Source organism: Aquarana catesbeiana, linkage group LG01 (genome assembly GCF_042186555.1).
Source record: "Aquarana catesbeiana isolate 2022-GZ linkage group LG01, ASM4218655v1, whole genome shotgun sequence".
Classification (NCBI taxonomy): Eukaryota; Metazoa; Chordata; class Amphibia; order Anura; family Ranidae; genus Aquarana; species Aquarana catesbeiana.
In genome coordinates, this window is record NC_133324.1 from 240,299,605 (window position 1) to 240,323,378 (window position 23,774).

The 23,774-nt window shown below is 41.8% G+C and overlaps 1 protein-coding gene across 2 annotated transcripts in view; it reads right to left on the minus strand.

Annotated features, from left to right (window-relative positions):
* Nucleotides 1-23,774, minus strand: part of ATP2A2 (ATPase sarcoplasmic/endoplasmic reticulum Ca2+ transporting 2) — an 82,661-nt gene that overhangs the window by 39,972 nt on the left and 18,915 nt on the right. For both annotated transcript variants that reach the window (XM_073626468.1, XM_073626457.1), the window contains exons 6-8: nt 9,648-9,728; nt 8,665-8,750; nt 8,064-8,528 (exon numbers count right to left, since the gene is read on the minus strand). In XM_073626468.1, the coding sequence (XP_073482569.1) occupies nt 8,064-8,528; nt 8,665-8,750; nt 9,648-9,728 (632 nt within the window). The remainder of the gene's footprint in view (nt 1-8,063; nt 8,529-8,664; nt 8,751-9,647; nt 9,729-23,774) is intronic.

Genomic DNA, 23,774 nt, shown 5'->3' on the forward strand with positions numbered 1-23,774 from the left:
ACCCAGGATTAATAGCAGGTCACCTGTCCAGCTGTACAGAATTACAAATCTTCACTGTCAGAAAAAATAGTAATCTGGTTTCAACTGTGTATTTAGTCATTTTGTCTGGAGTTTTTTTTTTTTTCTCCCTCCCAAAAAATGAGAGAGGCCTGTAATTGTCATCATAGGTATACCTCAACTAAGAGACAAAATGTGGAAACAAATCCAGACAGACAATCACATTGTCTGATTTGGAAATAATTTAATTTGCAAATTATGGTGGAAAATAAGTATTTTGTCAATATCAAAAGTTCATCTCAATACTTTGTTATATATCCTTTGTTGGCAATGACAGAGGTCAAACGTTTTCTGTAAGTCTTCACAAGGTTGTCACACACTGTTGCTGGTATGTTGGCCCATTTCTCCATGCAGATCTCCTCTAGAGCAGTGATGTTTTGGGGCTGTCGCTGAGCAACACGGACTTTCAACTCCCTCCAAAGGTTTTCTATGAGGTTGAGATCTGGAGACTGGCTAGGCCACGCCAGGACCTTGAAATGCTTCTTACGAAGCCACTCCTTCGTTGCCCGAGTGGTGTGTTTGGGATCATTGTCATGCTGAAAGACCCAGCCATGTTTCATCTTCAATGCCCTTGCTGATGGGAGGAGGTTTGCATTTAAAATCTCACGATACATGGCCCCATTCATTCTTTCATGTACACGGATCAGTCGTCCTGTTCCCTTTGCAGAGAAACAGCCCCAAAGAATGATGTTGCCACCCCCATGCTTCACAATAGGTATGGTGTTCTTTGGTTGCAACTCAGCATTCTCTCTCCTCCTCTGTGTTTCTACCAAACAGTTCTACTTTGATTTCATCTGACCGTATGACATTCTCCCAATCCCCTTCTGGATCATCCAAATGCTCTCTAGAAAACCTCAGACGGGCCCGGACATGTACTGGCTTAAGCAGGGGGACATGTCTGGCACTGCAGGATCTGAGTCCCTGGCGGCGTAGTGCGTTACCGATTGTAGCCTTTGTTACGTTGGTCCCAGCTCTCTGCAGGTCTTTCACTAGGTCCCCCCCCCCCCCGTGTGGTTCTGGGATTTTTGCTCACCGTTCTTGTGATCATTTTGACCCCACGGGGGGGAGATCTTGCGTGGAGTCCCAGATCGAGGGAGATTATCGGTGGTCTTGTATGTCTTCCATTTTCTAATTATTACTACCACAGTTGATTTCTTCACACCAAGCTGCTTGCCTATTGCAGATTCAAGTTTAAAGCGGAGTTCCACCCAAAAGTGGCATGTCATTTTTTTGGGGGGCGGGGGGTAGGGGAGTGGGTATCTTCTTTTTAGAGGGACTTCCAGTCCCACTTCATCTTCTCGGCCGCCTAGGCAACTCCTCTTCTTCCCCTAGGCGGTCCCTCCCTGCCAGCAATCTTCTGGGACACATCACAGGTCCCAGAAGATTGGCTGGCCAATAGCAGTACAACTCGCGCATGCGCAGTGCATGCCCGGCCGTGAAGCCGTAAGCTGTCACGGCCGGGTGACCACAGTTGCCATGATGGCACTGCAGAGAGCAGGGGGAGAGGAGCGAGGCTCTGGGCGCCCGCATCGCTGGACCGTGGGACAGGTAAAAGGCTGTTTATTAAAAGTCAGCAGCTACACTTTAAAGCAGGTGGAACTCTGCTTTAAAGACAGTGACAACTTATTTACTCAGTCTTTCAGAACAGGTTAAAAAGGAAGTAACTTAGAAGTATCTATACCTATATCTATACCCAAAATTATTTATGTTTCGGATAGAACAGAGAAGGGCTAGAACACCTGTTAGTAGTAAAAACCTATCCAGGGCTCCATTAAAGAGATTTTCTCCCTATTCTCCGTTTTACTTTTGTTTGGGGGGGGGACAGGTACCTAGTTTTGACAGGTGCCCAATCCCACTTTCGTTCAGATCGCCCAGTTTCTCCTTGTGTCCTGCTGTAAAAGCTCCCGTTTACAGAGTCTTATAAATTAAACTAAAATTTCCTCAGAAATGCTTGAGTCACAGCAGCGATTTCTCAGGTTTCAGTAGTTATACCGGGATGATGCCTGCACCCTACAGGCATCATCCCAGGATGCATCTTTTCAACCTGCGATTCCCTTTGTAGCAAAAGTGATTCAACTGGCTAATTAACCACTTGATCACTTCTGCGGGTGGCAGAAAGGGGTTCCACCCCCCCTCCTGCTGCCTTTCCTAGGCTCTACTGTCCCGGTGATTGCTGCACTGAACAGAGAGGAACTGGCGCCATTTCTCCCTCTGTAACCCCGGAAAATCGGGAGTGACGAGTAATTCGCCACTTCCGGTTCCACCTCTTGCTTTACAGTCGATCAGACCGATCTGTGTCTGATCGGCTGCATGGGAGGCTAGAGAAGAGATTGAGTCTAATAGAGGACCTGTCATGGCTCATGCCGTCACAAGGGATGCAAATCCCAAAAAAATATAAATTCAAAGCGTCCCTGTCCCACTGTGCTTAGGAGCAAACGCATACATTACTCCCGCACGCATAAGTAAAACAGTTATTGCACCACGTGAGGTATTGTTGCTACCGTCAGAGTGAGAGCAATCATTCTAGCACCAGACCTTCTGTGCAACTCTAAACTGGTAACCTGTGAAGGCATTTAAAGCGTCACCTATGGAGAATTTTGCCACCATTCCACGGGCAGACAATTTCAAAGCGTGACATGTTCCGTATCCATTTACTCTGCAGAACATTTTTCCCTATTTACCAAAAAAATTGGGCTAATTCTACGGGTTTTTTTTCTTTAATTCATTAAAAAGTGTATAATTTCCCCAAAAACTGCGCAATATACTGTGTGACAAAAAATTGCAACACCCACCATTTTATTCTATTTAGGGGTTCTAAGTAACTTTTTAAAGGTAGATTTTTACATGTAGGAGCAAAGTGTTAGAGTTAGCCCAGATACGAAGTGGTTAAGAACAGGGTGGGGGATAGGCGTTATATGTATTAGCAGATTTAGATACACTAACAAATTGAAGACAAACTCCAGTTCACACTTTGTAATCCGTTACAGCAAACTTTTGTTTTTCCTTTTGGGATAAAAGGTATTGCAATAATAAAAGCTTATGATTTTAATTCCCTTTACCAGTGTTAAGTGGTTTGTCTCATCCATGTAAACTGATACATTCTGCTGGAGAGCTTGTGCTTTTGAAAAAAAACAGACTTGCTGGCTGGATCACCAGATGAAAATAGACGAAACAAAGTCTAAAAGAAATAAATCTAATGCAGCCATTACAACTAAGCATTGGTAAAGTGCAATAAAATAAAGGTTTGCTTTTGGGTTTAATACTGCTTTAAAAAGAGAATTATGGGTTTTATTTTTTTTTTTTGATTCATACTTGGCCTATGTGGATGCAGCATCAGACTTAAGCTGCAGCTGTCCCCCGGTGTCCCTGTACTAAGAACCAAGCCACCAAACATCGCCGATGGCTTTGTTCTCACAGATCCCCGAGAGGAAAGCTGCTGACTGTCAGTCAGTGTCTCTCCTCTCTGATCCTCCATGCTCACTGGAGCGCTGAGCTGTGGAGGGGCAGGGAGAGGCTGTCCCAGCGGCTCGGCGAGGCTGCCATCAATCAAGGCAGCTGGCGGATCCAGACTTGGAAGTCGGGATGACGCACTGCCTCGTCTGATGGCAGTGACATCAGTGGAGAGAGTACTCCAGACCGCTCTCCGCTGAAAAGGGTCACAGGAGTGCAAAACTAATTGCACTCCTGTGACCCAGAGGAGAAGCCAAGCCTAAAAAGCTCAAGCTTGATTTCTCCTTTAAGGGCCCATTTAGGTCTATGCAGGTACATTGTCATGCACATGCATTCCCAATGTGTTTTTGTGTAGGATTTTGAGTGGATAGAGTTAACAGCTATTGACCAAAGCTTGTTAATACATGTTGCTAATGGCATCTAAAAACACACAATGTGTGCATTTTAATAGGTTGCCATTGCCTTATGGGTCTTTGATATACTAAAAACAGAAATATTCAATTCTTCAGGACGTACTGCATCGCAAATATGGGCACACATTTTTGTTATGGGCAAATTGGGCACGTGCGTCGCTACGCCTGCCTTAAAATGCTACAGTGTAAATGGGCCTTAAATTTTCAACTGACCTGTTAAAGGCAAGTGCATTATTGTGTACAAATTTAATTTTAAACCTGAAAATAATCATTTAGAATATAAATACTGAATGTCTAACTCAGACTCAAATACAATAGCTTAAATGTGCCCATGCAGAAAAAAAAACAAAAACCTATTAGTTATTGGCACAGAGTAGTAGCTTTAGACAAACACTTCCTCTATTTGGGTTGTTGTTGGCAGGAATATACAAGTTCTATATTTGGTCAAAGACATTTGAATGGATGCAACAAATCCCCATGTACTGTACTGCAGCCTCTCAGCCTTAAAGGGGAGCGAAGCCCTCCTATCCTTTACAGCCAAAAGAAGTTGCCATCTTAGCCTCCGATTGATCTGCGGTGCCATGGTGCTGCACATGTGATCAACGACACCAGCCATTCGATAGAATAACAGCCCCATTGAGAGCCAACATAAGCACACTTGTAACCGACAGTTTATTCAAGGTATGCCTTGAATGTAACCATTTAAGCAAAGTTAAATTTAAGTTTAATTCCACTTTAACACAGAAGAACCTTTCATATAGATTTCAAATCTCAGGGCCAGTTAACACCAGAATTGCAAAGGGATGTGTTCCTGTGCATTTCCTGCACGGAGCAATTTTGAAGCTACAAAGGGCTCCGAAATGTGGAAAAAGTAGCGCATGCACTCTTTTCAAAAACATGCTGCACCGAACCACATGCTACTGCAGTAGACGCAAAAGAAAAAAAAAAATCTGGTATTTTTTTTTTTTATATTGGACATACAGTGCTGTTCTAGGACAAAAATATTTTCAGTAAAAGGTAATGTAAAAAATTAAAGTAGAAAAGGCAATTTTGTTTTTCATTTTGGACAGAGTAATGGAGGGTTATATCCTCTGCCAGTTTTTTTCTTTGCCACCTGCATCTCATTGGAGACATTTCCATTCACTTCCTGTCTAATAACCAAAACAGGAAGCAGATAGAAATACCTTGTTGTCACTAAGTTTACCAGATCTAGTGTCCCCACTGCAAGATTTCCTAGCTCTCAGTTCTGGGGACAATTCAAAATTTGGGATTTTTTTCGCTCTTACTTTCAATGGTAAGGGTAAACAGGACAAATAGAGAGGGTAAATCTTCCTAATGGGGACACAGACATCAATAAAAACCCAACAGAGCTTCAAATCCAGCTCCACTCTATCCAAAAATAAAAAGAAGTGTGGCCTTTAGTTATACATTATTATCCAAAAAGAGAACCAGACAGGGTGAATTTGACTTAAATTAATTCAATTTAAATCACTAGTAAAAAGGCTTGATTTAAATCATAATTTTTAAAGAGCAAATGTCATCTCTGTGCCGCTGTGGCTCCTCCTTTGACCCGCTGTTGATTCACCGACAGTCCCATACACTTTAATGGGACGGCTGGTGATGCGGCAGTAACACATAAAAGAAGAGAGGGACGTGGCAGCAGCAGGTGAGTGGATGTCCGCTAACAGGCGCTGCGCTGTCATGATGGATCTGAAATGACAGGTGCTCTTTAAATGCAAGGACTAATTCTTGCTGTTAGTTAGAATCTTTAATATTTTCAAACAAAATTAAGGTTTACTATTTAGAATAATAAGCCCTCAGGTTAGTGAAACAGCGATAGCAGAATCGATTTTAGGTTAAAGTGGGAGTCCACCTAAAATATATATATATATATATATATATATATATATATATATATATATATATATATATATATATATATATATATATATATATATATTTATTTATTTATTTATTAGAAGCCAGCAGCTACAAATACTGCAGCTGCTGACTTTTAATAAATGGACACTTACCTGTCCCAGGGTCCAGCGATGTCAACACCGATTACTCGCTCGACTCTCGGCAGCTGTCGCTGCCATTCTAGGTGAGGGATCAGGAAGTGAAGCGTTGCGGCTTCACTTCCCGGTTCCCTACTGCGCATGTCGCGCTGCGTGTCGTAACTGGTCCCTGCTATCTCCTGGGACCTGTGTGTTTCCCAGGAGACAGCGAAGAGGGACGGGAAGAGGCGTAGACTTCCGTGGAAGTCTATGCCAGGAAGTGGGTGCAAATACCCGTCTTAGAAAGGTATCTGCACCCCCCTGAAAGGTGCCAAATGTGACACCGGAGGGGGGGGGGGGTTCCAAAAAGCGGAAGTTCCATTTTTGTGTGGAACTCCGCTTTAATAAAAGGATAATTACACATAGTTGGAGAACTGCTCAAATTTTATTTATTTAAAACAACAACATTGCCAGTGCATGGTATCTCAGCTAGCAGAGCTTGGATTCATTGAAGGAGTTTACCAAAAATGTAAATATTGCAGAATATACAGCCTCGTGCCACATAACCAAGCTCCATTTTATGCTGAATAAACTAAATTATTAATGCATCTTAAAACAGAAATATATCTTTAGATAGATTTTTTTTTTTTTAACTCCAAAAGCGATTAAAACAAACTTGATAAAAAAAAAAATGAAAGTCCCTAAATCTATCCAGTAGTTTGTAGACGCGATAACTTTTGCGCAAACTAATCAATATAAGCCAAATGCAATTTTTTTACCAAAAATATGTAGAAGAATATATATCATCAGCATAAACTGATGAATAATTTAGTTCTTTTAGATTTTTTTTTTTGGATATGTATTATAGCAGAAAGCAAAAAAAATTGTCACTCTTTTTTGTTTATAGCGCAAAAAATAAAACCACAGAGGTGATCAAATTCCACCAAAGAAAAAAAAAAAAAAAAAAGAAAAAAAAGAAAGAAGGACGTCAATTTAGTTTGGGTACAGCGTTGCATGACTGCACAATTGTCAGGTAAAGCGACGCAGTGCCGTATAGCATAGGTCATTAAGGGGGCAAATCCTTCCGGGGCTGAAGTGGTCAAACTGTTGCTAGCATCAGACAGTGATCAGCAAATGTAAAGTACACCAAAAGTCTTTAGAAGTCTTAAATAATGCCAATCTCCAAGATTCTTGATAAATCCAACATATATAACTGCATAAATTCCCAAAAGACTTAACTCTGTGCTAGTAAAGACGTGATTTTCTAGAAGAAAGTGAATAAAGTCGTTTTCACCAACAATCCCAAAGCAATTCAAAAACAGTATTTCTCAAAAACATGAATATTTTTTTTCTTCACCAAAGTATGCAGCCTACTCCTTTAACAGCAATAGACACAAATTAAGCCCGACAGGATCTAATACTTAATTGCCAAGGTCTCTTGGCTTCATTCCTCGGAAACACAGAGCCCTGTAAGTCTGACTACAGCAGTTATGAAACACTGCAACTAGTCTCTTCTTGAATACTGATCAGCATTTACTCTTGTGAGAAGAAAGGTAACCTTTTTGCCTACGATGGATTAAGTCAAACAAAACAGTACATCAGTTACTCATGGTTTCATGAAGAATTGAAATGCAATTATGTAACCTACTACGCTAAACATTTCTTGTTTATGATCAAAGTTCTGAGCCAGAGTATAAAAGCAGAGCATTGAATAGAAGCTAAAATCACATCCATTATTTCCAACTATTCTGCCAGGGTTTGCCCCTCTAAGCATAAAAAAATGTTAAATGCTATGTGTCTCACAATAGCTTGGTCACATCCTCATCTATTTAGAATGCTGTGAGGGATAGAACCATAAAATTGACCAGTCATCCATGACTCACTTAACAAGACAATGCACCACAGGCTTGGCTGATTGGCACAGTACGATTGGATTTTTTTTTTTCTCTCTCAATCCCCCCCACCTAAGAAATACAGCTTACATTCAAGGTGACCTTGACAGTGCAGGCAAAATCATGCCAGTGTCGCATTCATAGTAATGCCAACACATTTTCCCCCCAAAATATCACAGTACATAGAAAGTGCAGACACAACACCATCACAATCACATACATTGAGGTTTAATATTATATGGATGTTCTCTTACCCTACACACAGACATCTGGTTAGTGGTTAGAGTTCCTGTCTTGTCAGAGCAGATGACCGATGTACAACCTAAGGTTTCAACAGATGGCAAGCTTCTGACAATAGCATTTTTCTTGGCCATTCTTCTAGTACCCAGAGCCAAACAAGTAGTAATAACCGCAGGCAAACCTTCAGGGATAGCAGCAACAGCAAGGGCAACTGCAATTTTGAAGTAGTAGATGGCTCCTCTGATCCAAGAGCCTCCATGAACTGGATCATTAAAGTGTCCAATATTGATCATCCAGACAGCGATACAAATTAGAGAGATAACTTTGGAGAGCTGTTCCCCAAATTCATCCAACTTCTGCTGCAATGGAGTCCTCTCTTGCTCAGTTGCTACCATTTCATCTCGAATCTTCCCAATTTCAGTGTTGACTCCTGTTGCTATAACTACTCCAATTGCTTTGCCAGCAGCAATATTTGTACCCTGAGAAGAAAAAAGAAAAAATTATAAAAACGTGCAGTAAATGGGGTGATGGACTTAAAAATAAGAACATATTTCACCTGAAGAAGTTTAGGAGGTTCACGTTTATCTACGGAGGACAACAGCTCTATGTACTTACCGAAAAGAGCATGTTCTTTTTGTCCTGATTAACGGCACGTGGATCAGGGACAGGGTCAGTGTGTTTGATAACAGACACAGACTCGCCTAGAACACAAGGGAACATTTTCAATCACCCAAAGAAATTATTAATACAAGATTTCTTCCACAAAAGCTAGTATCTTTTGAATCAGTACATTTCTTGTGTTGAGTCCCCTTCATACCTGGGTGCTTTATAGCTTGAAGCTCCAAAACACTCAACATAAAAAAAAAAAATATATCCCATGGTTTTCATTTTTGCCTGTTCACATCTGAGCAGCATGACTTGAAGCTTGAAAAAGTACACAATCTTCAAGCACTTTGGGACTTCAAAGGAATGCAGAAATGCACATGACACCTTTTACCTCTAGTAACTAGCTTTCCATTCCCTAAAAAAAAAAAATTATATATTTTTTTTTTTTTTTTATTAAAGCTGGAGGAGTGTCTCTGCATTCTCCTGTGATATGTCTGGCCTGGACAGATTGCACCATTTCTGCACAAGCTTTAGGAGTTTTTTGTTTGTTTTTTTTTTTTTTTTTTAAACATAAATCTAAAGCCATTCAGTGAACATGAAGAGTTCTTTTCTCTACATGGATCTGATAATGTTGAGGCAATTTTCAAGGAGCACTTTTAGAGCTGGATCGAAGTTGCGCTGGGTGAAGAGTGAAAACCTTTGAGTGTGAAATTTAAATAAGTACACTGACATATGATGAAATATGTTTGTTTTTTTTTTTAATGGTTATTGTATCATACTGTGACACTGTATTTTGATTTGGTTATTCACTTATTTATATATGGATATCAGTTTGGAATTGATTTATAATAGGACAGCGCTACACTGGTTTTTGCTTATAGGTTTAAGGCAAAAGCAAATACTTTGTTTTTTCTTCAGTGGTAGCTTGCTGACACAAACAAACACACGCACACACACACACACACACACACACACACACACATCCTACATACCAGTTAGGATTGATTGATCTACTCTTAAAGTTGTAGACTTGATAGAAGTTAGCCTTATGTCTGCCGGGACTTTATCACCAACTAAAAAAAGAGGAGAGGGAGGAAAAAAAAAATTAAAGAATTTAACAAATCATTTGAATTGCATTTCATAAATTTACAACATATACGTAAAAATGTTTTTATTTTTGTATGTCCACTGAGGGACATGGCTTTGATATAAATTAAACAATCCTTGCTGCACAGGTACAATACTGCAGTCCGTTTACTAGGAGAGAGGAGCATTGGTAAATGCTTCCTCCTGTTTGCAGCATACTAATAGTATCATCTTAGCCTAGGGTAAAGTCAATTTACTGGAGGTCAAGGACTGATTTTTAATGATAAAAAAAGCACCATTATAAAACCAATTTTGATACTGTTGTAACATGGCAGAATTCATGCAGAAATGTGAAATTAAAAAGTAACCCCCAAGACTGCATTGTCTTGGGGGTTACCTAGGTTAAAAAAAAAATCTGCCTTTTGTTTTGTTTTTTCGTTAACTTTTTTGTCCAAGTATAGATCTAGGTTTGTCCCAAGCATGTTTAAAGCCATTTACTGTCAGCTGTCTTACTACCTCTGTTAGTAGTTCATTCTAAGCATCAACTACACTTTCAGTAAAATAATATTTCCCAAGATTAGTTTTGAACTTTCCTCCAGTTAGAGGTCATGTCCCAATGTTCTTGATTATGGTTTCAAAATTGAAAATAAATTAATTTAAAAAAAAACAAACAAAAAAACCCGCCCTCCTGAACCTTATTCACCCCCTTGATGTATTTAAAAGGTTTTAATCACATCTCCCCTTTCCCTTCTTTCCTCCAGACTTGTACCTATTTTTCTGAAGTCGCTCTCAATGCGTTTTCACCCCCCAAACCTTTACCCATTTTTGTTACCCATCTCTGGACTCGTTCTATTTTATCAATAACGTTATGCAAGCGAGGTCTTCAGAACTGAACGCTGTATTCTAAATGGAGGCCTCATTAAAGATCTATATAGGGTTTTCTTGTTAAAGATCTATATTGGGGAATCAGGACCTCTTTCCTCCTGCTGGTGATCCCTCTATTAATGCATCCTAGAATTCTATTCACTTTTCCCACTGCCTGGTCAGTGTTTGCTCATTTTGCAATCTAAAATAAGTACCCGCAAATCTTTTCCTCTGTAGTGCTGGAGAACACTGTACCCCCAATGTTGTACTCTCTCAAGGGATTCTTTTTTCCTCTAGGTGCATTATTTTACATTTAGAAACATTGAACTGCAGTCTACACTGCTTTGACCAATCTTCCAGTAATGCCAAATCATGTTCCAGGTTACAGACACCTCCAGGGATGGCAACCATATTATACACCTTTGCATTAGCAGCAAAAAAACAGTTTGCCCAACAAACCTTTATTTAACTAAAGTAATAAATGACCATATTTAAAATCGGCATATAACATGCACCCTAATTTTGAGGAAAATTTTGAGGGAAGCTTCAGGAAAAAAAAAAAAAACAAAACCCCCCCCCCCCCCCCCCGCACATTACGTAGCCCCCCCCTGCACAGTACACAGCTCCTTTACATACAGCCCCCTTGCACTCCCAGGAGACCCCAATCTTCTAAGACAGCACTGCCAGCGTACTCTAAAGTTTAAAGAAAAATCACTGCCAGTCCCTGCTCATAGATTCTTCCTACACTGTTACTGTCATTGTAAACCAAAGCCTGCAGCAAATACCTCATTAGCTGCATTCTTTCCGGCTGGTCACATGACTGCTCTCCTCCTCCAATCTAAAGCTAAACTCATCGGAGGAGGAGAGCGGCCGGAAAGAAATAGGGAGAATGAGGTATTTGTGGACTTCGGTTTACTATAACACTTACTATGACATTGCAAAAGGATCTATGTGAAGGGACTGGCAGTGATTTTTTTTTTTTTTATCTTTAGAATACATTGGCAGGCTGTCCCAGGGCCAGGAGAGGCGGGATGGCCAGCATGACATCCCCACCCATTCCCCGCCCCCCAGTTGGTAAAAGAAAGATATCGGCTTATAACACGCAGGCACCGTTTGTCCTCGGTTTTCAGGGGAAAAAAGTGTGCGTTATACGTCGATAAATACGGTAATTCCATTAACTTGCCTACAACTGATGTTCAACTCACTGGCCTGTAATTGTCAGGTTCTACCTTGCTGCCCTAGTTGTAGATAGGTACAATATTAGCTGTCTGCTAGTTATAGGGAACTTCTCCCGTTAGAAGAGATTGAGTAAAAAGATCTAATTGTTCAACAACAATATCTCAAAGTTCTCTTAGAACTCTGAGATTAATATCATTCCGGACCTATTACTTTTTCTAAGCTTTAATTGAGCCAGTTCCTCTGCTACCTCTGGCTCCAGAAAGCCTAAAAAATGAACAGTCCCACAGAACCAATACAATTCCCCAACTTGTTATTGTTCGTAAAATTTATTTCTGAGAAGACTGAACAGAGCAGAAGTAATGGTTTGCTACATCCAGGTCTCCCTCAACAGGTGTTGTGCCCAGTTTTTATTTTAGTGATCTCATTGTATTTTTTTCCTTACATCACTAATCTCTTTCTGCGCTTTGGCAGCACTGATGCGTTTGGCCTCCTTTGGTCTATTTTTATACTCTTCTCTGTCAGCTACAACGCCTGTTTCTCCTCCTCAAAAAACTACGCCTTTGGTCTCCATGACTGTACTCTTCGCTGGTTCTCATCCTATTTATCCAACCACACCTTTAATGTCACTTACAACTCTTCTGCCTCCTCTCCCTTTGTCAGGGTCCCCCAAGGTTCCGTTTTTGAACCTCTCCTATTCTCCATCTACATCTCCTCTCTGGGTCAGGTAATAGCCTCCCATGGCTTCCAATTACATCTCTATGCTGACGACACCCAAATCTCTCTCTCTACCCCTCAGCACACTCATTCAGTCTCCTCACGTATGACTAATTTCCTAACAGACATATCAGCCTGGATGTCACACCACTTCCTCAAACTAAATCTATCCAAAACTGAGTTCATGATTATTCCTCCCCCACGTGCCTCTGCCCCTGATCTCTCTGTCAAAATGAATAGCACTATCAGCCAATCCCCACATGCCAAGGTTCTAGGTATAACCCTGGACTTTGAACTATCCTTTTGGCCCCACATCCAAACACTTTCCAAATCTTGCCGTCTCAACCTCCACATCTCCAAAATATGTCCCTTCCTAACCAATGACACCACAAATCTCCTAGTTCACTCCCTGGTCATCTCCCACCTCGACTACTGCAATGCTCTCCTCATGGGATTACCTTTACATAGGCTATCCCCCTTCAGTCCATTATGAATGCTGCTGCCAGGTCTATCCACCTTACCAACCGCTCAGTGTCTGCTACCCCTCTTTGTCAATCCCTCCACTGGCTTCCACCCGCCCAACAAATTAAATTCAAAATTCTAATCACTTACAAAGCCATCTACAACTTAGCCCCCAGCTACATCACTGACCTAGTCTCAAAACACCAACCTACTCATTCCCTTTGTTCCTCCCAAGACCTCCTGCTCTCTAGTTCCCTCGTCGCCTCCTCCCATGCTCGCCTCCAGGACTTTTCCCGAGCCTCTACCATCCTCTGGAACTCCCTACCCCAATCTGTCTGACTTATCTCCTACTCTGGTTGCTTTTAGGCAATCCCTGAAAACCGTTCTCTTCAGAGAAGCCTATCTGGCCCCCACCTAACAACTGTACTTTTACTTTCTCCATCAGATCATCCCCCCACAACTATTACCTTTTGTATCACTTGACCCTCCCTCCTAGATTGTAAGTAAGGATGGGCTTGGGCGTGTTCGCACACTCCACATGCAGAGTCCGCCAGGAAGTCGGCACGGTGCTGCGCTAATCACAGGCAGTGAGACATTTCCCAATCTCTGCAGCCGCGCATCAGGAAAATGTCTTACTGCCTGTGATTAGCGCAGCGCCGTGCCGACTTCCTGGCGGGCTCTGCATGTGTGCACCCGAGCCCATCCTTAATTGTAAGCTCTAATGAGCAGGGCCCTCTGATGCCTCCTATATTGAATTGTACTGTCTGCCCTCATGTTGTAAAGTGCTGCGCAAACTGCTGACGCTATATAAATCCTGAATAATAACAACATTCTCCCCCCCCCCCCCTTTTACTATCTTATTTACCTCTTCTGTGAACCTCTTTAGTGATTATTTTTTTCACTTGCCTGGCAATCTAATTGCCTCTAGGATGGTAGACTTTAATATCACACACTGATTACTAACTCCTGTCATTTTACTTCAACCTTTCAATTCATATTTTTTGAAATTTCCGCACTTTAGCAAAATTTGTCCTTTTGAATCTTTATTTTTTTTGCACTGCAAATATATAAACAAAAAATATTTTTAGAGAGTAATGCTGGCCATACACTATACGAAAATTCAGCCGAACCCATTTTCGAAAAACGAACATTCGGCCGTGAGAGCAAACGATAGTACCATCATGTAATGACCAATAAATCGTTCAGTGGACATAAATGAATCCATTTTTGCTTTTACATATACCTAGTGCAAATAGTTCGAACGGGAAACACATTAACCTTTCAATTTATCATTCGTTTAGCGGAAAATTTCCAAAAAATGTGTCCTTCGTTTTTTTTCAACTCAAAAACGTCCCAATGATTACCGATTTTGTGCCCATTAACTGGCCGAAAAACGAACGAACTGGCCAAATGACCGAATTTCGGCCGATTTTTCTTATAGTGTATGGCCAGCATTAGATTGGGTTCGCACTGTTGCAGTGCGCTGACAAGTTAAGGAAGCCCATACTAAACACATCAATGAAAAAAAGTGCAAGAACAATTTTTGTCAAGGTCCTCAACTTCTAAGCCCATACACACCAATGGATTTTATCTTTTATGCATTATGTATTGTTGAGGTTTATCGTTCACGCCTGATCCCCAACTCCATAAAACAGGAAAATGAACAGTCACGCAACATTTTAGGTTAGTAGCAACAAGTCACTAACTTGGGCTGCAAGCCAGTGGGCCCAAAAATGTAAGTCTTTAAGAGAAACAAGAAACATCTATGTTTGCATCCTACCGTAGATCAGCAGAAAAGCTCTCTTCAAATATCAGTCCACTTTTACAAAACTACTGGTTTCCAATGTGGGCATTTTTAAGGCAGTCGAAAGCAACATGCTGCTTCGAAGGAGTCTCAAAGCATCACAGCGGTCAATAGAGGTCTGAGCACAACAACTCCGCAGACCAGCAGCATCAGGTTTGCAAGTAAAGAAACGTTGTAAACATTAAAAAGGACAATGTAGAGAGATTTAAAAATAGTTCACTGGGAGCCTTGTTTTGCCTAATAGAAGTAAAAGGCATTGGAGTTGATTTACTAAAGGCAAATAGACTGTGCGCTCTGCAAGTGCAGTTGCTCCAGAGCTTAGTAAATGAGCAGAAGCTTTGCTGACTTTAATCATCCAATCATGTGCAAGCAAAAATGCTGTTTTTCTATTTTCCTGGCACGTGATTGGGTATGCTTTGCAAAGTGGAGCTTTACCTCATTTAAGTCTGGAGCAACTGCATTGCAGAGTTTACTTGGCTTTAGTGAATAAACCCCTAAGCCTACTAACCAGATCACTTCCTACAGAGATAATCTGCTATTCTTCCAACACTCCAAATTAAATGACTGATCAGAAATGAATGAGTGGATTTGGCCAACTCTGTAGGAACTGAACAAAATTCTAGCCTTCTATGGGTGCCTTTATTTACACTGTACTGCAGCTGTCATTTGTAACCATCAAGAAGGTTACAGCCATGCCTCACGCCAGTAAAATCTGATTTCTAGGATCCCTCTGCTTTGCCCCGGGCAGGTGTAATTTTTTCGTTCTCTGAAACGGACATGCTGGGGATGTTGTAGATTTAGAGGGTTATCTAAAGAATTCTGGCACAGCATGTATAAAAACCACAGAAAAATGTGAGCTACATACAGCATTAGTACTGCAAATGTTTGTTGTTTGTTTCCTTGCAATTTACTCATACTAATCAAATCATCCAACCACTTCCTTTCTGCAAGCAATAAATAAGTTGCCCAAGAATCCAAGACTTTTTACTTCGCACCACTTTTGAAACAGAACCAGTCTAAATTTTGTAATACCATAAATCAAAAAATAAATACCTACAAAAAAAAAAAAAACCCAACACTTCTCTACTATATGAGAGAGATGAATGACCCCACATTAAAAGCGAACTTCTCTACACTGTGTCCCCGTAGTATAAGCAGTCCCTAGGGAGTCCTTATGCAATTACAAGTAATAGCTTGTTTTGACATTTGCATTCTTAAAGTGGTTGTAAACCACGTTACACCACTTTTACCTACAGGTAAGCCTATAATAAGGTTGTAGGTACTGTGAATATCTCCTAAACTTGCAGTTTAGGAGATATTCACTGTATCCGCTTGTGAAGACGTCATCAGCACAAACGCACTGAAGAAACAGCACACTCGCGCAGTTTCTTCAGTAGCCATGCCGTAACCGGCAGCTCCCGTGGGAGTGACGTTATCGCGGCTCCGGCCAATCACAGCGCCGGAGCCCGCAAACCCGAAAATAACTCCGGGAGACATGTTGCCGGTCACAGTGGTGTGAGGGGACCGCTGCAGGGGGCTTTGATCTTAGGCAAGTATTTCTTAATAAACTAGTATGAGATGCATACTAGCTCATTATGCCTTTGTCTTGCAGGGTCCCCCCCCCCTTTATTTACAATGAGTTGCCAATAAAGGAAAAAAACAAAACCTTGTCAATACTTAGTGAGGGGAAAAAAAGTATTTGATCCCCTGCTAATATTGAACGTTTGACCACTGACAAATAAATGATCAGTCTATAATTTTAAATGGTAGGTTTATTTTAAAGTGGAGATCCACCCAAAAACTCCCACTTTAAGTGATGGTGACCCCCTGGCATGCCACATTTGGCATGTTTTTTTTTTTTGGGGGGGGGGGGGGGGGGGGGGAGCGGGTACCCCTTTTTTAAGGGCACCAAGCTCCCACTTCCTCCTCTGGCTCCGGAAGGAAGTTCCCCCTCTCCCCCCATCCCTCCCTGCAATCTTCTGGGACACGTCACAGGTCCAAGAAGATTGCCCGGCCATTCACAGCACGCAGTGCATGCCACAGCCGGCGCCATGGAGAGAAGCAAGACTGTGTGCCTGCATCACTGGCCCGTGGGACAGGTGAGTGTATGATTATTAAAAGGTCAGCAGCTGCACTTTTTGTAGCTGTTGACTTTTAAATGGGTGGAACTACACTTTAACAGTGAGAGACAGAATAAAAAAAAAAAAAAAATCCAGAAAAACGATTAAAAAAAAGTTATAAATTGTTTTGCATTTTAATGAGTGAAATAAGTATTTGATCCCTTTGTAAAACATGACTTAGTACTGGGTGGCAAAACCCTTGTTGGCAATCACAGAGGTCATACATTTTTGTACTTGGCCACCAGGTTTGCACACATCAGGATTTTGTCCCACTCCTTTTTGCAGATCCTCTCCAAGTCATTAAGGTTTCGAGGTTGACATTTGGCAACCACCTTCAGCTTCCTCCACATATTTTCTATGGGATTTAGGTCTGGTAACTGGCTAGGCCACTCCAGGACCTGAATGTGCTTCTTCTTGAGCCACTCCTTTGTTGCCTTGGCTGTGTGTTTAGTGTCATTGTCATGCTGGAATACCCACCCACGACCTATTTTTAATGCCCAGGCTGAGGGAAGGAGGTTCTCATCCAAGATATGATAGTACATGGCCCCATCCATTGTCCCTCTGATGTGGTGAAGTTGTCCTTTCCCCTTAGCAGAAAAACACCCCCAAAGCATAAGGTTTCCACCTCCGTAATTGACGGTGGGGATGGTGTTCTTGGGGTCATAGGCAGCATTCCTTCATCTCCAAACATAGCGAGTTGAGTTGATGCCAAAGAGCTCAGACCACAACATTTTCACCCAGTTCTCCTCTGAATTATTCAAATGTTCATTAGCAAACTTCAGATGGGCCTGTACATGTGCTTTCCTGAGCAGGGGGACCTGCTGGATTTCAGTCCTTCACGGCGTAGTATGTTACCAATTATTTTCTTGGAGACCATGGTCTCAGCTGCCTTGAGATCATTGACAAGATTCTCCCGTGTAGTTCTGGACCGATTCCTTACTGCCCTCATGATCATTGAAACTCCACAAGTTGAGATCTTGCATGGAGCACCAGACGGAGAAAAATTGAGTTATTTTTTGTTTCTTCCATTTGCTCATAATCACACCAACTGTTGTCACCCTCTCACCAAGCTGCTTGGTGATAATCTTTTAGCCCATTCCAGCCTTGTATAGGCCTACAATCTTGTCCCTGACATCCTTGGACAGCTCTTTGGTCTTGGCCATTGTGGAGAGATTGGAATCTGATGGATTCCTTCTGTGGACAGGTGTCTTTTATACTGAGATTAGGAGCACTCTCTTAAGCCTTGGTTCACACCAGAGGCGGCACGACTTGCAGGTCGCCTCACCGAGGCGACCTGCACACGACTGCCCGGGCAACTTGCAAAACGACTTCTGTATAGAAGTCTATGCAAGTCGCCCCAAGTCGCCCCCAAAGTCGTACAGGAACCTTTTTCTAAGTCGGAGCGACTTGCGTCGCTCCCCTTAGAACGGTTCCATTGTACTGAACGGGACGCTACTTGTCAGGCGACCTAGGTCGCCTGACAAGTCGTCCTAGTGTGAACCGAGCCTAAGGGGAGTGCTCCAATCTCAGCTCGTTACCTGTATAGAAGACACCTGGTAGCCAGGAATCTTGCCAATTGATAGAGGATCAAATACTTATTTCACTCACTAAAATGCAAATCAATTTATAACTTTTTTAAATAGATTTTTTGGGATATTTTTGTTATTCTGTCACTCAATGTTAAAATAAACCTACCAAAAAACGTGCATGCGCGCAGCCACGGGAACAGTCATGCTGTGACCAAGCTCCGCACATCACCGGCCAAACTGAAGCTAAAAATTAGGAGGAACAGGAGACATCCCAAGACGAGCAGCGGGTCACCAGACTGCCATGCAGTGTTGGACCTCGGGGCAAACCAGTTCGGCCCCCTCCCCCTGAGCAGACTCCTTCACCCAAGATGGTGCTGGGTAAGCCAGACACACGCGGCCAAGCACAGCAGATAGCCCCGCTCATCACAGGCTGCAGATATTTCTCCCAGGGAGGACATACGAGACCCATTTTCCTCTCATTCCTCAGGGGATCAGGATGGGGACCCTCGTGGTGAGACCCTCTCCTTGCCTTCGTCCCCCAAAACGCCCCAGGAGCTATCAGAGCATGCAGGCTCTCCAGGCTCCTCCACGGACAAAAAAAAAAAATGGCAGAGCTAGCTGACTTAATCTTCAGCCAATCTAGTCCTGCTCATGGGGATCCTCACCCCAACCTGTTCCCTATGTAGGAGACTGTTGCTTGCCCGCTTCTCTACAATGCTGCAGCAGACACTATCTAAAGCCTGCTCTATCATAACTACTGACATTAAACAGGATATACAGAGTTTTGGTCTCAGATTAGACACTATTGGGACACTATATGTCCGAGGTCTACCAGAAACCCACACAGACCTGGAAGGAGCTATGCACGCTCTCGTGAAAGAAATTATCCCAGACATCTCACCTCATCAGTTGGAGATGGATGGGGTCCATAGGGCCCTGACTGCCCCCAGGTCAGGTGGACTTCTGCAAGAAAATAATGAAGCCGCACTACTTACTACAACGTTAAAAGAGAAATTAAATGATGTCCTCAAGGAATCGCCAGGATCTGACACTATTTGGGACTCCCATTCAGCTGTTTGCAGATCTTGCCCCTTCCACAGTGCAAAAACGCCGAAATATGAAACCTCTCTTACAGCAGCTACTGAACCGTCAGATAAAAATAAAACGGTGGTCTTTCCAATTTCAGCTATCCGTTACTAATCAGTGCAAATCCAACTCCTTTTCTTTTTTTTTTTTTTTTTTTCAAATATTGGTTTTATTAAGTTTTTTCAACACAGAAATACAGAAAGAGTACAGAACAACTGCTGTTATGATAGACAATATAATGTAACATGTGAGCTATCCGATTAGCTACGAAGAGTAGAAAACATAAAACTGTCTCAACTGACCGGTACAGCAATATTGTTTTAATATAAAATTAATAATAACTTTCTTGATATCCCACTCCTTTTCAACCTACCATGATGGGGAAGATTTGCTGCTACAGCCAGGTATCATTTCCAGAGATCGGCCGGCCCCCTCTTCATTTGACCAAATTGGATCATCCCCTGTCCCCAATTTGGACTACCCAGCGCTCTAGGCGAAGCAGGAATAATCCACCACACACCTGAGCAACCACTGACCCCCCGATACTTTGTTTTAGCTAAAGAACCGCTCGCTATAAAAGTATGCACCTCCATTAACATTCAAGGCATCATATGTGGCAATTGTAAACATAAATGTGTCCTTTTTGCGGACATCTTGATGTCTCGTTGCCGGTCACCACCCTCCCCAACTTATATGCAATACTCAAACCATTTACAGCAACCTCGGGTCTTAAATCATGACAAGTCACAGGCCATGAACATCTCTCTAAAGGAAAAGTATGCTCTCAACCCTTAAACAATCTTATAATTTCATATGGCAAACAGAGGCCGTCCCATATTTGGGCATTAATCTCATTCAGACATTACGCACTTTATACGCTAAAAATTACCCTGCACTATTCCAACGGTTAACACCTGATTTAGCCAGATGGCTGCTTCACCCACCGTCGTGGTTTGGCAGACTGCATTCTGTAAAGATTAATGTTCTTCCGAAAATATTGTACTTATTTTGTACACTACCAGTAGCAATTATCCGATCGGAATGGTTGGCATTCCAGAATAAACTTGTATCTTTTATCTGGGGGGATAAGGGGCCAAGGGTGAACAAGCGTATATTATTCACCCCTAAGAGGAAAGGTGGGTTCGGGCCCCCCGGGTTTGCAAAAATACTATTACGTGGCACAGTTGGTCCAATTAGCCAGGTTTCACTCTACTCAGTCCCACCCTATATGGATGCAGGTGGAGGCCTATGCATGCAGGGAAAGGCCAATATTGCATATCCTATGGTTATCACCTAAGGAACGGCTCCCAAATCTATGCCCAGCACTCTCCTCCTCCTTGAATATTTGGGATAGGTTAACAAAATCTAATAACATTAAATCCCAGCATACCCCACTGGCCCCTATTCTTGGAAATAGGAATTTCACCCCAGGCCTCACCCCCAGAACATTTGATTAGTGGACCAACAAAAGGACTCCTATGTATAGCTGACCTATGCAATCATAAGGGAATATTAACAAGAAAAGGTTTTAATGGAGAAATATCAAATTCCGGTCTCGGAATACTTCCGATAAACACAGATAATGCACTTTTTAAGCACTATATCACGAAATTCTGATATAGCAACTATGTCCCCGATGGAATACCAGTGTCAGAATTTCGATAAAATCCGAGGACATATTTCAGAAATGTATACTATCTTGACTAATTCCTCTATTAAACAGGGCTACATGGAAAAATGGGAGGCGGACCTCTAGGAGACTACTTAACTAGATGAATGGCATATTATAGCCCAAGGGGCCTTGAGGTCGCTTATAAATACTTCAATCATAGAAGCCAATTATAAAGTGCTTCTGAGATGGTACATGGTTCCAGCCAGGCTGGTAACTTATGTGCCAGCAGCATTCCCTTTGTGTTTCCGCGGATGCGGACAGGAAGGAACCATGTACCATGCGTCGTGGCAGTGCCCTAAGGTAAGGCTCTATTAAATTAGGGTGTATAAATTTCATCTACACCCTCACCCAAGTGAACCTCGTTAAATCCCCGAGACAGGCACTGCTGGGCAATAAGGTGGAGACAGCGTCGAAATCCCAGTGACGTCTCATAACATTTATATTTATATCAGCAGAAATTATTATTGCAAAATCCTGGAAAAGGGCTGCCTTGCCATTCACACTACTAAAGCACAAAATTTCCTGGATTATGCTTAATATGCGCATGACAGACATTTTACAAGATAAAATGCAGATGTTCCAGAAAGTCTAGGACCCATGGGTCAAATATTTGACGGGAGATCCCCCATCTATACCCGATCAGAGCCGTTTCTGGATGGTAGGAATCGGAGCACGGGGTAATTTTCTACTTCTCTACTTTCCTTTCAACCTTTCCTTTCTCTCCCTCTTCCCACTTTTTTTTGTTTTTTTTCTCTTGGTCTTTGCTGTAGTTTTATGAGTGTCGCCTGGATATTCTCTATAACCCCTGAACAGCGACTACTTCTTCTGAATTAATTCTGGTCTCAGGGAGCCGGGACATGGTATCCTCAATATGCAGATGTTCACCCCTTTGGTTAATACATACAGTGGACAATAAGTGCATCTACAACATACAAAGAGTCACAAGCGGAAGGTCACTTTTAAAATTGCAAAACGTAGAGGCTCCATCTCCAACAGTATATAGAAGATGCTATGTATTATATTTAGGTCACAACTTCAGAAGTGACCTCATAGGGACTAGGCTAGTATGATTTTTATAGACAGTAAAGATCTATACTTAAAAGAACGCACACTGTAGGTGTATCTACACGTTTGCAAATTATTTGGATATCCATAGATTTAGTATATATTTTATACTCTACTAGTTCCTAATAAAGTTTGTATTCAGTTTTGTGAAAATCTCAATAAAAATACTGAAACAGAAAATAAACCATTAAAATTATAGACTGATCATTTCTTTGTCAGTGGGCAAACATACAAAATCAGCAGGGGATCAAATACTTTTTTCCTTCACTGTAACTATGTTTTTTTCTTCAACTCAACTCCATGAATATCTATAAATCACAAACCCTCTAGCAAATATTTAAATGAAAAGCTTGTAACAAAGGCCTATTATATTTGACTAAACTGGACACACTATTTATGTAACGCAAAGAGCAAAAATGTAAACTTGCTGATTCAAGATTTGCAATACAGCTTTATGCAGCCAGTGTAGAGTGAAAGCGACCCCGCGGTTTAAAATAGTTGAGCGTTTCTCAGCTTTGGTCTTCACTAGCGCTATAATCACACATGTAGGTTTCTGCTGTTTCTTTCTAACCATGTTATACCCTTATGAACAAAATTTTGAATGAAGAGGTTTTGCTGCACACACTCAGCTTCCTCTTGATAACCACACAAGAAAGTTTTTGCTTAGAGTGCCTAAAGACAGGAAAGCTTGTCTTCAGGTCCTGTTCAAATCTCGTGGTTGGGATCACCTGCAGAATGGTTGCAGTTCTGCCCACAATTCCAAATCGCATTGCACTAGTGGCAAAACACACCATGTGCATTTATTTTTAATGGCACCTAAACATGTTGTGATTTTGCACGATAAAATTGCGTGGCAATCGCAGCAAACTGCATTACACGAAGCTTGTTGCCCAAAAGAAGCTCCTGCACCTTTTTTGGGCGACAAGCTTCGCGCAATGCAATTACGCGGCAACCGCACCACTTTCAGTGCCATTAAAAATGAACACGTGGTGCATTTTCCCACTAGACGGGGCCTCAGTGATGTAAAAAGATGAGAGTTCAGTGCGTTATCCAAATTGTATTCTTTCCAATCCCATCGGCACATTTTACCCATTACAATGTCAGCAATAACCAACAAGTCACACAAAGGTCATTACCAAGATATGCCCAATTATCTCAGGCAATGCATATAATGTAGATACCCCATCACTTGCAAAAGTCTGTATTTGTCTGACCTCTATGGCACAGTATCAAAGTAGGCCATACCCTACAGCCAACAAAAATTCTACTTGCCAAATTCTTCAATAACTTTTTATACAGTGGCGTGTTTTAGTTCCCAATCAGGTTTTTTTCTTCTTTAAAGCAGACCTAAACCCATCAATTTAACAGTTTCAAAAACAGTTAATTCCTGGCATGCCGGGAATGCCAACTGTCATTTTTGCTTGCTTGCAACCAAAAGGCCAAACCAATAAATGGCTGGTGTCATAACTGATCACATGTGCAGCAAGAAGGCTGTTACAAATGAAACAGAGGTAGGATGGCAGCACCCTTGACTGAAA